This window comes from Nicotiana tabacum, chromosome 1, assembly GCF_000715075.1.
Source record: "Nicotiana tabacum cultivar K326 chromosome 1, ASM71507v2, whole genome shotgun sequence".
Taxonomy (NCBI): Eukaryota; Viridiplantae; Streptophyta; class Magnoliopsida; order Solanales; family Solanaceae; genus Nicotiana; species Nicotiana tabacum.
This window is the reverse complement of record NC_134080.1, coordinates 15001200-15017406: the sequence shown is the minus strand read 5'-3', so window position 1 is coordinate 15017406 and position 16207 is coordinate 15001200. Positions and strand designations below refer to the sequence as shown.

At 39.9% G+C, this 16207-nt stretch overlaps 1 protein-coding gene across 1 annotated transcript; it reads left to right on the top strand.

Moving 5' to 3' along the window:
• Nucleotides 1-304: 304 nt before the first annotated feature.
• LOC142161952 (uncharacterized) lies at nucleotides 305-2090 on the top strand. Its single transcript, XM_075218230.1, has 5 exons — nucleotides 305-395; nucleotides 1076-1166; nucleotides 1269-1409; nucleotides 1556-1815; nucleotides 1921-2090. Exons 1-5 carry the CDS (start codon nucleotides 305-307, stop codon nucleotides 2088-2090), a joined length of 753 nt encoding a protein of 250 aa, XP_075074331.1.
• Nucleotides 2091-16207: the final 14117 nt, after the last annotated feature.

Sequence of the window (16207 nt, the reverse complement as noted above, 5' to 3'; positions counted from 1 at the left end):
CAGCTTACCCAACACAACCTCAAGGCCACACTCACTTTGATACATACAATGTAGCAACATGAGGAATCAATACTAACACTGGAGGAAAATATACTGGCCCAGATACAGGACTAGGAGGAGTAGGAACTATGTCTTTTACACCAGAACAATACAACCAGTTACTTAGAATGCTAACCAAAGATAATACCTCCTCAACTTCAATAGCTAACATGGCAGATAACATTAGATCATTTATAGCAACTGTATTAATCCTGAATGGATAGTTGATATAGTAGCCACTGATCACATAGTTTCTAGTTCTAAGATGATTTCTAAAAAGCATACACCTGATAGTGCGTCATGTACAGTACACTTTCCAAATGGATCTCAGCTCCTAATTTCTCATATTGGTAAATGTAAGTTGAACCAAGGGGAAATCTCAGGAGTTCTTTGTGTGCCTGATTTTAAATACAACATTCTTTCAGTCTCTAAGCTCACTAAAGAACTGAATTATTATATGGCATTCTTTCCTGATTTTTGTCTTATGCGGGTCTTTCACACTAGGAATGTGATGGGGACTAGTAGACTTCTCAATGAACTTTACTACTGGGATAAAAAATATAGCAACAATATGGCTCACACAATATTATTACATGTGAGAAGTGATGAGGAGACTTGGGACAGAAGACTAGGACATGTCCCTCACAAAATATTGCAGTAGATGCATATAGTAAAGCAATATAATAAAAGTAGCAGTAGGCCATGCTCAATTTGCCCTTTTGCCAAACAGACTAGGCTACCATTTCCTCAAAAGCACTAGTAGAGCAGCATGTTCTTTTGATTTAGTACATGGTGATGTATGGGGACCTTATAGAGTTCCCACTTATGATGGGAATAGATATTTCTTAACTCTAGTAGATAATCATGGTAGACTGGTTTGGGTTTTTTTGTTAAAGCTCAAAAGTGATGTCTCAACTGTTATGAAGGATTTTCTGATCTTAATAAAAACTCAGTTTTGTAGAACTACCAAGGTCTTCGGGAGTGACAATGGTACCGAGTTTTTTTAATACTCATTTCCATGATATTTTTCATTCAGCGGGGATCATTCACCAAAGTTCTTCTGTTCATACACCCCAGCAGAATGGAGTGGTAGAGAGGAAACATAGGCAAATATTAGAAGTTGCCAGGTCAATCTGATTTTAAGGAAGCATTTCCTTGAGGTTCTAGGGAATGTGTGTGTAGAGTGTTGTCTATCTTTCTAACAAAATTCTTTCTACTGCATTGTCCAGAAAATCTCCATTTGAAGTGTTCTATGGCAGGAAACCTAACCTTCAACACCTTAGGATTCTTGGTTGCTTATGTTATGCAACTAGAACAGGTGCCAACACACACAAATTTGATGCCAGAGTAGTAAAGGCAGTACATTTGGGGTATTCTTCTACTCAGAAAGGCTACAAACTCTATAGTCTGACCAACCATATTATGTTTGTTAGCAGGGATGTTGTGTTCTGGGAGAATGTATTTCTTTTTAGATCTAGGGGAACATTTGAGCCAGTTCATTCATCTCAAACATCAGATGCAGAGTCTTTGTGTCCATTCCTGTCACAAACAATGCACAAGTTGATCACAGTGTTAGCCCTTCCAATATGGTTAAACCAGTTGAAACTTCAGTTGAATGTTCACTAGGGACTCATCATGCTTCAGTACATAGTGAGCCAGCTAGTCCTATAGAATTATCAGCTGCTACACCTACAACAAGCATTACAAACAATGATACATCACATATTGCAGTCAGAAGATCCTACAGGCCTTCCAAAACACTAGGTCGGCTTCATGGTTTTGTGCATCAAGTGCCTACATGAAAGTCTTCTGGAACCTCTACTACAAGCTCAGCTTCCATGTATCCTATTTCCTCCTATATGTCTTATACTTCTTTGTCAGACTCCTACTTCAAATCAATGTGCAATTTTTCAGTAGTCAAAGAGCCAACTTTTTATGCTGAGGCCATGCATGATCCTAAGTGGATTAAGGCTATGGATCAAGAATTGAAGGCCTTGAATGACAACAACACTTGGTGCTTGGTGGATCTTCTAGCAAAAAAGGGGCAATAGGTTGCAAGTGGGTCTTTAAAGTCAAATATAATGCACAGAGAGGGGTGGAAAGGTACAAGGCAAGGCTGGTGGCCAAGGGCTACATACAGGAGAAAGGCCTAGATTATGAGGAAACCTTCTCTCCGGTGGTCAAGATGGTGACTGCACGAGTAGTCTTATCTCTAACTGCCATGCATGGATGGAAGCTCCACCAGATGATGTTTTCAATGCCTTCTTGCAAGGAGATTTGGTGGAGTATGTCTATATGATTCCACCACCTGGCCTTGTTAGCTAGGGGAGTCCTCCCAGGTACGCAAGCTTCAAAAATTACTCTATGGCCTCAAGCAAGCCTCTAGTCAATGGAATCTCAAACTTTGTGAGGCCTTAAGTGCCTCTGGTTTTGTTCAATGTCCGTATGATTATTCTCTCTTTACTAAGTACTCTGGTCATGATCAGGTCCTTGTGCTAGTGTATGTTGATGATCTTTTGATCACTGGATCCAATCCCACCATGATAGAGGCTTCTAAACTCATACTTCAACAACATTTCAAGATCAAGGACCTGGGGGAGATGAAGTACTTCTTTGGTCTTGAAATTGCTAGAAGTAAACAGGGAATTCTAGTCCGCCAAAGGAATTTTGCTCTTGACTTGATCAGTGATCTTGGTCTAGCCGAATCTAAGCCAACAGGAACATCATTAGAGGTGAATCAAAGGCTTACTAGTGTGGAGTTTGATGAAAGAGGAACCTGTATATCATGACCCTAACTTGGGCCCGGTCGTGATGGCGCCTCTTGTGAAGACAAGGCCAGCCGACACTTCCCATATCTAATTATTAACAGTTAAACCATAAGAAATAAATCTAAAACATGATAAGATAATCCAAAGTTAACAGGTAATAGCATAATTCACGGAAAATAACCCAACATAGCCCGATACCGGGGTGTCACTAGTCATGAGCATCTAACAAAATGGAATACTCCAAATCAAACCACAGAGTTTAATACAGAAACTAAGAATATGAAGAAGTAAGATAGGGAAGAGCTCCGGGCTGCGAACGCCAATAGCTACCTAGAGACTCCTCGGATCCGCCTGAGCCGAAAATGATCAGCACTTGGGAGCGGGACCAGATATGCCTGAATTTGCACACAGGGTGCAGAGAGTAAAGTGAGTACTCTAACTCAGTGAATAATAATCATAAATAAAAACTGAAAGCAGGAAATCACGTAAGGCACAAAAGCATGCTATAATAAAGCAGTAAAAATCATTTAAAACAGTAAACCCGTGAAAGATAGGTAAAAATTCTTTAACTTAAATTTAACTTCATGAAAAGCCTTTTTCAATAATTAAGCATGGTAATTGACAGGCAATTAAGAAAAGATAACACATAAAGAACCGCCCCTCGGGCATTATACCAACAGAATCAGCCCATCGGGCAATTAGAGAGAACAATACCAGCCTCTCGGGCAATCACATAGAACAATACCAGCCTCTCGGGCTCAATCTCAGAACAGTACCAGCCCCTTGGGCTCAATCTCAGATCACAATGGGTTCCCGCGCTCACTAGGGGTGTACAGACTCTTGGAGGGGCCCCTTACGGCCCAAGCGCAATATCAAGCCACCTCGTGGAATCATCACTAGGCCCTCGACCTCATATCAATCAAGCCACCTCGTGGCGTACATATCTCAGTCCCTCGACCTCATAATCAGTATCAAATATTTCCTCACAGCACAGGCCCTCAACCTTACTCAGTCAAAATCCTCACAAGCCACTCGGGCAATAGTAAAACATGATTCTCAGCCCAAAAATATCATTTAAAAGATCTTGTAAGTGTTAAAACAAAGTAAACATGGCTGAGTACGACAACAGTGAAATATAATATGACTGAGTTCAAGTATAAAGTCAAAACAGTGAGGAAATACTAGTAAAAATCCCTGAAGGGTTCAAATAGTTGGCACAAGGCCCAAATATGACATTCAACCCAAATCATGATGATAACAAATAAATTTCAGTCAAATACGCGGTAAAATAGTCATTTAGGACAGACTAAGTCACAATCCCTAACAGTGCACAACCCCACGCTCATCATCAAGCATGTGCGTCACCTCAATATAGCACAACGATGTGCAGGTCCGGGGTTTCATACCCTCAGAACATCATTTACAATCATTACTCACCTCGAACCGGTCAAATCTCTAGCTTGGGAAGCCTTTGCCCCTCGAATCGGCCTCCACTCACGTCGAATCTATCCAAAATCAGAACGAAGACGTCAAAATATGCTAAAGGAATGAAGCTCATGAAAAAATAATCAATTTACAACATAAATCCCGAAATTACAGAAACCCGACCCCCAGGCCCACGTCTCGGAATTCAATAATTTTTACATCAATAGATTACTTATCTCCCCAAGAGTTCATACATATCAAAAGTTTTGAAATCCGACCTCAATTGGTCCTTCAAATCCTCAATCAAGGTCTAAGTTTCCAAGCCCTAGTTTTTCAATTTTTGGCTTAATTTCCATGATTATTTAGGTGGAATTCACATTAGAATCGAGTTTTAAGTCCAAGAATCTTACCTCCAAGTGATTCTCTTGAATCCCTCTTCAATCCCCTTCAAAAAGCTCCAAAAATGACCAACAATGGAAGAAATAAACCCCAAAATTGCGGACAAGACGAGTATTTAAACATTCTGCCCAGGCCTGAAATCCTTATTCGCGAACGCGGTCAAAGCCTCGCGTTTGCGAAGCACAAAAATACCTTGACCAAAATTCCTCCTTCACAATCGTGACCACCCCATTGCGAATGCGATGCTTTACTCAGACAGACCTTTGCGATCGTGTTCCTCCTATCGCGAACACTATGAGTTAAATTCCCCTGAAGCTCAGCTGCCCATTTCTTCTATGCGATCACGACAACACTCCCGCGAACGCAATGCACAGATGCCCAGCCCTTCGCGAATGCGAAGCCTTCCTCGCGAATGCGAAGGCTAAATTTCCAACTTCCTTAACTGACAAATCACGAACGCGAGGTTCCACTTGCGAACGCGAAGAGTAAAATACCTGCAACAGTCGAAACCAAAATCTGCAATTTTCTTCAACTTAAAATGATCCGTTCAACCCTTCGAAACTCACCCCAGGCCCCGGGACTCAACCAAAGGCACCAACATATCCCAAAACCTTATTCAAACTTGTTCCAATCTTCAAAACACCTCAAACAACATCAAATCAACCAAAACACGTCAAATTCAAGCCTAAGTTTCCAAAATCTTCCGAATTCTATTTTTGATCAAAAACCCAACAAAACTATGTCTGAATGACCTGAAATTTTGCACACACATCCCAAATGACACAACGGAACTACTGCAACTCTCGAAATTCCATTCCGACCCCTATATCAAAATCTCGCCTACCAACCGGAAATCGCCAAAATATTAACTTTGCCAATTCAAGCCTAAATCTACTCCGAACCTCCAAAAATCATTCCGATCACGCTCCTAAGTCCCAAATCACTTCCTGAAGCTATACGAACCATCGAAACTCACACCCGATCCCTCTAACATATAAGTCAACATCCGGTTGACTTTTCCAACTTAAGCTTCCTCAAAAGAGACTAAGTGTCTCAAACCTTACCAAAATCATTTGGGATTCGATCAGACAAACCCTATACCACATAACACAGATAAACAAAGCATAAAGAAACAGGAATGGGAAAAACTGAGCGGTAACTCATGAGACGACTGGCCGGGTCGTCACATTGTAGTACCTATCAGGATGAGCTGTTGCCTGATCCTACCAATTATCAATAGCTGGTAGAAAAGCTTTTATACCTTACAATGACCAGACCAAACATAGCATATGCTATGCAGAATTTGAGTCAATTCACGCACAAACCAAAGAAATCCCACATGGAAGGAGCTCTAAGGGTGGTAAGGTATCTAAAGAATGCACCAGGGCTGGGCATACTATTATCAGCTGAGGTTTCATAACAACTCACAATGCATTGTGATGCAGATTGGGTGTCGCACCTCCTTTTTTCCCTCCTTTTTTACGGGGAAGAAAGGGTCCAGATTTCGACATTTATGGAGGGTAATAACTCATTTTCTTTAGGGAATTGGGTATTTTTAAGAGTCGCCACCTAATGGGTTATGGTGCGTTAGGGCACCTAGATCGATTAACTCTTGGATTGGTTTGCATTACCAAAGATTTAGTGTAAGGTCTCGAAATAACCTTGAGGGGAAGGTGTTAGGTACCCATCTCGGACCACAACGGTGGGTCCCGACCGAACTTATACTTATGAATTATTCCTTTAACAAATAAGTAGTTGAAACAAATAATTACAAATAAAACATGTTGGACATTGTATGACTCAGATAATAAGACAAGGTATTTGAACAAGTTGTATACATAAAAAGAAAGTTTTAATAAAAAGGAGTTTGGAAAGGAGGGGTCCTAGGTTGGTTAGCCTACATGATCACCACACGTAATGCCCGGTAAACACACCTCAGTGAGGGGATACACGTGACATTAGCGCATAGTCATCATATCCATATCTGCCCATTCTCACCCCTTGGTCATAGCCTAAAGCGTTCTAATTGCCGTGATAGTGCCCTATGCATGTACTACCATCCATTCTTTGTGGTTCTGGAGATATTTTAGGACCTCTAAATCTGGGCAGTTCTAGACAACTCCTAAGGTGTTTAAAAGAAGAAAATTCTAGGCGATAGGCAAGAACACGTAGGACTCAACATATAAAGGCAGGAAAGAAGTAGTTAAGAGGCCCAAGTTTACCTCTACAAATAACGCACATAAGCAGCACGTCTCAAACACAAACAAGAGGCATTTTATTAGACAGGATCCTAAGGCATAATGTCTAAGTGAATATCAGAACACAACATATATGCAGCTTTGTTTTACAAACTCAAAAGCAGGGGCCCAATCAGTTTGCCTACTAATTTTTGAAACATGTTAATCATTAAGTAATAAACACAAAGAGGCAGTTTCTAGTTTATAAGAGACTTGATTACCTAAGGCTTGACTAGGCGTAGGATAATGCACAATTGTTACCAGGACCATTAGAGCAATGAAAGAGTTATTTTATTCTAAAAGCATGTTGTTCTAAGTGTTACAAAATACAAGGATTATTATTAGTTTATTTAAAACAGGATAATCAAAGGTGAAGCTGTTTTTACATCTTTCATAATCAGTAGTTTACACTAGGTATGACTGAGCAAGTACGAATGAGATCCTAAAGCATGGTATCTAATATGCACGTATAAATGCAGAATGATTATAGGATACGCAGAATTCTTAAGGCATGATTTCTAATATGCACGGCATGATTGGAGAGTTTCCTAAAGTAGGATTTCTAAATGCATAAAAAGGTTACAACATTGTAGAGCATGCTGTCAAATGTGCAGGAGTAGCAATTTTGTTTTAATACCTAGAAACAAGATTTCTAAGTGATAGCAAGAATGTCAATATGAGATGCTGAAACAGCATACATAATAAAAAAAACCTAGGGAGCATGGTCTATGATATGATTTGCACATGTTGGTCCTAAACATGGATTCTATTGCGCATATATGAAACGTAGACCTAAATCATGGTTTCTACCCCTTTTATAACATGCATAGCTACCCTCCCAATTTCACTATCCCTCCTCAGCATCTGTTTACAACAAATTATTACAGGCCAATATCGAATGAATTACATAAGTAGATAAGAAAAATAAGAAATTATACTATAGAGAGCCTGAGAGTAGACCCAAATTTCTAGAATTTCCAATGCCAGACTGCCTCACAGCCTTTCATATAATCTGGGTGTGTCAGAGTTCCCTAAGGACCTCAAGGGATCCCGGGCAGTGCTCACACCCAGATTTCATAGTCATAGTTGAGTACGTGCAGTGCGGAAGGGCCAACTCTATTGTATCAGAGTTCAAAGGTATCTCATGGGGATCCCTAAGTAGTCACACATTAGAGGAGCAAAACTTAAAATCTAAGAGTAGATGTGAAGGTGCTTGAAAGGATTTAAGCATGGACACAGTTTGAAAAGTGACTTTTTTGAAATAGTTTTGTAAAAGACAACAGAGACAGTTTTAAAAAGAGAGTAGAGTATTAAGCAACAGTCCAAACGCAGCACCCAAAACAGGTTCATACATAGCCAAAAAATATAGGGCCAAGGCAGGTTCAACAACCACAAACAGGGGTAAAGGGATTTGGGGACACATAGGTCATATAGGTAAACACATAGTTACAGGAGCATAGCAGTTCTTGTGGGGGTTTATGGGATTAGGGAATATCTAGTGATACCAACACGGTATGGATTTCAGAACAATCATAGAATCAGACGTTTAAAGTGACAGATCAGTTTGCAAAGTAAATGCATATCAAAACTGGATAACAAGTAGACAAGTATTCAAAACAGGGTAGAGTCATATTGAAACAGACTACCAGTGGAGTAGAACATGTTCTGAGATGCCCTAAGAGGATTAGACTAGCATGCTAAATGAAGAAATTATGTAAACATGTCAATTACACATTGAAGAACAGAACCATAGATAGAAACAAATCAGAAACATGATAAATTGAAGCAGTAAAAGAGATGTATTGGCTTTGGGACTTGAATTGAAATCAGAACATACCAACAAAGAGATAGTAAACATAAAATGAAGAATAGGAGAGCACAATAGTTAGCCTTGGCTTGCAGCCGGCTAACTTAGAAGAGAGCAGAAAGTTTTGAGTGAGAGAGAGAGAGAGTTTTGAACCAATGTATTCGTGTGTGTAATGAAAAGAGAAGAGAGTATATATAATAGTGTGAAAGTTAGGTAAATAAGGCAAGAATCAATTGTTCAGAAATTATAGAACTACAGAATCAATTAAGAACGAAAATCAGTCAAGTCTCCCTTAATTAAGGGAGTAATTTTCTAACGGTAGAAAGACGATAACAAATAAGGAAAGAATTCAAAAGACATAGGTACAAAATATGTAATTAGGGATAGATACATAAGGGTCTAATTAAGGAAATAATAGTAGGAAAAAATTAATAATACAGTCAACCACATAATAAGGTAAAAAATAATTTAAGGGTTATGAAAAATAGGAAAAAAAATAGCCGAAAATCAGTATAAGGGTATCAACACAGTAAATCAAGAATTCAAGAATCGAAAAATAGTACTAATGTTAAGGGGAAATAGTATAGACTTCCATGAATAAACTAATAAACAGAGTATAAATAGGAAGAGCCAAATCGGAAACCTTAATAAGATATTACTAGGGTGAAAATCATAAAATACTCTAATTAATCAAAGCATATTCATGAGAATCAAATATACAGACAAATCAAATGAACAAATAGTAAAGAAGAATTCAGAATCCAAGACTAAAGTAAAAAATTAGGGGTTTTCAGCATAACTAGTTAGGTTTAAAGGGAAATCTTAACAACAAAACCCGATTAAACACTCAGGGATAAGAGAACAACACTTATAAATCAAAATCGGTTTTAAAGAAAGTATCAGAAACCCTAGTTATGAAGAAAAATGAAGCGACGCTTTGAATATCGAAAGGTTTTCATAGGGCAAGCAAACAAATAGTTCAAATATTCTCAGATCTGTTATAGATCTTAAGAGTTAAGAGAGGGAATTAGGGTTTCGAGAAAAATTACCTAGAGATGGAGAGATTCCGGCTTAGAAGCCATGGATCTAGCCGAAAAATAGAAAAATCTTACTCAGACAGGCCAAGGTGACCGGAGAACGGCGTAGAAACCATGGGAGGTGAGTGAATAACCTTCTAGTTCCCTTGAGAGCCTCAAGGTAGCAAGGATCCGGTTTGTGAGGGAGCCATGGAGGCTAGGGGTGGTGGTGGAACCACCATTGATACTGGCGAGCCAAAGGCCGGCGAGTAGGAGCCGTGGTTATGCAGAGAGAATGAGAGAGTGTAACGGCTGAGTGAAAGAGAGGAAATGAGGGTTTGGGGGTTAGTCTATTAGGTTAAATTAAGAAAAGGGGGATTTGTACCATTGATTAGAATTGATCAACGGTCCAGATTGGACCAGGGATTGGGTCGGGTAATTTAGGAATTGTACTTTAGGGTATTGGGTTGATTTAATTAGGTTTGGGGCTGGTTTAATTTTGGCTAGAATTGAAATGCAATAGGCTATTAGTTAAATACCCAATTAAATAAAATAAAACAATTTATAAAAATAGTTGATAATTGTATAAAATGAATTTCATGCATATAAAATAGTTAAAAATGATTACTTATTATTTAAAAATACAAATGATTAAGTTTCGGTCAAAATAGTATAAAATCATATGATTGGGCTATAATTGCAAAGTTATTGCAATTATAGCCAGAAGATGCCAATTTGGCTAATTATGAAATAATTTGGTTCATAAATAATGAATTAAATCAAGAGATCCTTTTGAAATCATTTGTAATGCCATTTTGTAATTATTAATTGGGAATAAAATGCAGGATAAATTAATAAAAATATAGAAAAATTATAGAAAAATACCAATTGCTATTAATGCATGATTTTGATGGTATATATGCAATTTAAACATATTTTGGGGAAAAATTAGGTCTCAAAAGCTGCCCCTCTTTACCCGGAAGGATAAAGAGTTTTCGGGTAAAGAAATTATGGCCAATTTTGACCGAATGAAATGGTTCGAGAGGTTAGGCCGCACTCTGGCTTCTGAACTGCCTACGTATCCCTAGTTTTATAGGAATTTGACCATGTATAGTTTTGGATTCGTCGGTGAAGTATACCAATGAAGTCATTTCAAGAATGGACACAACATCTAGGGCTGGGTGAGTGGAACGGTTTGCAGAAGAGGTTAGGTTTGATATGGCTGGGAGAACTGGAGTGGGATCGCTCCTGCTGGGATAGCTGTTGCTCGCCGGGTTACCTACAAATAGAAGCGATACAAGCATCTACTGTGCATAAATTTAAATATGATGGAAGTTTCTTTTGGACTATGAATGTTGTCTCTAGACGGTTAAGGATGATGTCCGTAGACCATGACGTCCTGGGCCATGAATTGTTTGATGAGAGATTCGCAGGCCATGAAATAATGTTCTCGCGCCATGAAAATGGTGTCTCCGAACTATGACGCCTTTGAATAATGATATGCGAATTTGAGGGAGATCCTCAGGTCATGACGTGATGTCTTCCGGCTATGAGGATGATGCCGTTAGACTATAATGCCTTTGGATAGATTGGCGATATTTCAGCCCATGATATGCAATAACATGATGTTAACAAGACATGTCTTAGTATTGTGAAATGGAGGGCAATGTTTAGCCCAATCAAAAAATAGAGCAATATTCGTGCAAAAAGAGACAACGCTTAGTTCCATGTAGATGGGGAGGCAGGGATTAACCTTATGCAACTAGTGAGGCAGGGATTAGCCTCATGCAAATATGGAGGCAAGGATTAGTCTCATGCAGGTAGAGAGGCAAGGATTAGCCTCATACAAATAGAGAGGTATGGGTTAGCCTCATACAGATATGGAGGTAGGGATTAGCCTCATGAAGATAAGGAGGCAGGGATTAGCCTCATGCAAATAGGGAGGCAGGGATTAGCCTCATGCCATTATGGAGGCAAGGATTAGCCTCATACAAATAGAGAGGTATAGATTAGCCTCATGCAGATATGGAGGCAGGGATTAGCCTCATGCAAACAGAGAGGCAAGGATTAGCCTCATGCAGGTAGGGAGGTAAGGATTAGCCTCATGCAGATAGGGAGGCAGAGATTAGCCTCATGCAAATAGGGAGACAAGGATTAGCCTCATGCAAATAGGAAGGCAGGGATTAGCTCATACAAATAGGGAGGCAGGGATTAGCCTCATGCAAGTGTGGAGGTAGGGATTAGCCTCATGCAAGTATGGAGGCAAAGATTAGCCTCATGCAAGTACGGAGGCAGGGATTAGCCTCATGCATATATGGGGGACAAGGATTAGTCCCATGCAAAGAACGAGTAGCAAATAAGAGTAGTGTGTCTTAGCTGGAGATATATTCATGGTCTGATGGCCATATGGATAGTGAATTTACTTTGTATATATATGTTTATGATTGCTATCGTTACGTTAAATGTGCCTGCGTTCAAAGAAAATTGTAAGTTTTGTGGTGGGGAGGTTAGTTTGTGCTTCTGTCCGCTGGCCTAGCTTTGCTCCATTCTGGAAGCCCCTTTCGAGTTCCCTTAGATAACACCTGACTGTTATGGAAATAGAGTTTTTCGAAAAATACACAATATGTTGATACATTTAGATGAACTAGTGACGGTAACACATCTCAAAGGCATTGCAGCTCTCTTATGGAATTTTGAGGGTCCTTCTCAAAATTCTACCCCAGTTTGGTAGATGATTTTTTGACCGCTTGCGGATGATGGATCCTACTGAACCTTCTCCGGAATTTTGAGAATCCTTCTCAAAATTCTGCCACCATTTCTTAACTAATTACTGACTTCCTGGCATGTGATGGCGTCGGATGGACTTGCTCCGGAATTTTGAGGACCCTCCTCAAAATTCTGTCCCAGTTTCTAATCTTGGGGGAAATGAAAATTTTATTATGATATGACCGAACCCATAAGGTTACCTATGTATCCCTCTTAAATGGGAATCATGTCAAGTGTAGTTCAATTACATCAGATAAGGAAATGTAAATAGTCTAAGCATAATATCTCTTGACTGCGTCTGAATTGATTGGTTCTGGCCAGACTTCTCCGTCCATTTCTGCAAGTATGAGTGCTCCACCTGTCATCACCTTGTGAACCATGTACGAACCTTGCCAGTTGGGAGAGAATTTCCCTTTGGCTTCATCTTGATGTGGGAAGATTCTCTTCAATACCAGCTGCCCTAGTGCGAACTGTCTTGGTTTGACCTTTTTGTTGAAAGCTCTAGACATTCTGTTCTGGTAAAGTTGGCCGTGACATACTGCGTTCATCCTTTTTCCAATGATAAGGGCTAATTGTTCATAACGACTCCTTATCCACTCTGCATCGCTGAGTTCAGCTTCCTCTATGATTCTTAAAGAAGAAATCTCCACCTCGGCTAGGATGGCAGCCTCGGTACCATAAACCAGAATGTAGGGAGTTGGCCCGGTTGATGTGCGAACCATGGTGCGGTATCCCAATAAAGCAAAAGGTAACTTTTCATGCCATTGTTTGTGGTTCTCTATCATTTTCCTCTGTATTTTCTTGATATTTTTGTTGGCGGCTTCTACGGCTCCATTCATCTAAGGCCTATAGGCTGTGGAATTCTTGTGTTTGATTTTGAAAATTTCACACATGACCTTCATCAAATTATTGTTGAGATTGGTGGCATTATTAGTAACAATGGACTCGGGAACTCCAAATCGGCAAACAATATGATCCTTGACAAAATTTGCGACGACTTTCTTGGTTACGACTTTGTAAGATCAACGTCTACATTTTATGAAGTAATCAATGGCTACCAGAATAAACCTGTGTCCGTTTGAAGCAGTGGGCTCAATCAGACCAATAACATCCATTCCTCAGGCATCGAATGGTCAAGGTTAGCTTGTTGCATTGAGCTCATTCGGCAGCACTTTTATCATATCGGCATGCACTTGACATTGAAAGCATTTGTAGGCATACTGAATGCAATCCGTCTCCATGGTCATCCAAAAGTAACCTGCTCTGAGTATCTTCTTAGCCAAGACAAAACCATTCATGTGTGGGCCACAGGTCCCAGCATGCACATCCTCAAGTAGCTTAGAAGCTTCATTTGCGTCAACACACCTTAGTAAACCCAAATCAGGAGTTCTTCTGTACAAGTTCCCTCCACTGTGGAAGAAGAGATTGGATAATCTCCGGAGTGTGCATTTCTGAGTGTGATTTGCATTCTCCGGATATTCTCCTTTCGATAAGTACTCATTGATATCATGGAACCAAAGCTTTCCATCCATTTCTTCTTCAACATGAGCGCAATATGCCGATTGAATGGATCCTCACCGGAATGGGATCAATGTAATTCTTATCTAGATGTTGTATCATGGATGACAAAGTGGCCAATGCATCGGCACTCATTCTGAATTCTGGGCATATGTCGAAATTCTATCTTCGTGAACCTCTTTCTCAATTCCTGTACATGGTGCAGATATGGCAATATCTTGGAATTCTTGGTGGCCCACTTTCCTTGTACCTGGTGCACGAGCAAATCTGAATCACCGATTACCAGCAACTCCTGAATGTTCATGTTGACTGCCATGTTGAGCCCTAGTATGCAGGCTTCATATTCTACCATGTTATTGGTGTAAGGAAATTTGAGTTTACCATGTCATCCAATCGTCGTATGCTTCGGTAATGTCTTATCCTATAAATGATACTTTTTCATCAAGAAAATACGTTTTCAAAGGTTCGTATGCTTCTCCCACTGGACTTTTAGTGAGGTAATCTACCAATGCTTGCCCTTTAACCACCTTTTGAGTTATGTAGACGATATCGAACTCGCTTAATAGTATCTACCATTTGTCCAATTTTTCAATCGGAATAGGTTTCTGGAATATGTATTTTAAAGGGTCCATCTTGGAGATGAGGTATGTAGTGTAGGCACAAAAGTAATGCCTCAATTTCTGAGTTGTCCAGGTCAAAGCACAGCAAGTGCGTTCCAGCAGAGAGTATCATGCTTCATAAGGTGTGAACTTCTTACTCAGGTAGTATATGGCCTGCTCCTTTCTTCCTGTCTCGTCATGTTGTCCCAAAACACATCCGAAGGCTCCATCCAATACAGATAGATAGAGTAGCAAAGGTCATCCTGGTTCTGGCGGGACCAAAACTGGTGGTGTGAACAGGTACTCCTTCATCTTGTCAAAAGCTTTCTGACAATCCTCTGTCCAGCTTGTTTCGGCATCTTTTCTCGGCATCTTGAAGATGGGTTCACATATGACTGTGGACTGTGCTATGAATCGACTGATATAGTTGAGACGTCCTAGGAAGCTTATCACGTCCTTTTTGCTCCTAGGTGGCGGTAATTCTTGAATAGCCTTGACTTTGGACGGATCTAACTCGATCCTTCGACGGCTAATGATGGATCCCAATAACTTCCCTGCAGGAACCCTGAAGGCAACACTTTGCGGGATTTAGTTTCAAATTGTACCTCCTTAGCTTGTCAAAGAACTTTCTCAGGTCCGCAATATGATATGTGGCCTTTTTGGATTTGATAATGACGTCATCCACATACACTTCTATTTCTTTATGGATCATGTCATGTAAGACCAGCATTCTTCAGACCGAATGACATCATCTTGTAATAGTACACACCCTACAGTGTGATGAAAGCTGTCTTTTCTGCATCTTCTTCATCCATCCAAATCCGGTGATAACCCGCGAAGCAATCTACAAAGGATTGGAGTTCATGATTGGTGCAATTATCAATCAGGATGTGTATATTTGGCAGTGGGAAGTCGTCCTTGGGACTTGCTTTGTTTAAATCTCGATAGTTTTCACATACTCTGACATTCTCATCCTTCTTCGGAACTGGCACAATGTTAGCTAACCAGGTTGGGTACTCAACCACCCTGAGAACTTTGGCTTTGATCTGCTTGGTAACTTCTTCCTTGATTTTTAGGCTAATGTCTGGTTTGAACTTTCTGAGTTTCTATTTCACTGGCGGACACATGGGATTAGTGGGAAACTTGTGAGCCACTATAGACGTGCTTAAGCCGGTCATATCATCATATGACCATCCGAAAATATCCTCATACTCTTTTAAGAAGTGAATGTACTCTTCCTTCTCTATTGGTGACAAGTGAATACTAATGCGAGTCTCCTTAATGGTCTCGGCATCTCCCAAATTTACTGCTCGGTGTCGTCCAGATTGGACTTAGGCTTATTCTCAAAGTTTTCAACCTCCCTGACAATTTTCTCGGATACCTCATCTTCTTCATCTGAATCACTATTCTCATGTTGCGTTGCCTCATTACATATCACAGTCACTGGTTCATCAGGAAAAGTAATAATAATGATGTAGAAAGGAAAAGTGTAAAAATAGTAGTGAATAATGAAGAGCAAATGCATTTGATTAAAACTGAAAAATCATCTAGAAAAAGTATGGCTGGACAAATCGAGCATTTATTTTGAAGCAAGTAAATCTTAAAACAAAATTACAGGAAATCTTAAATGCCT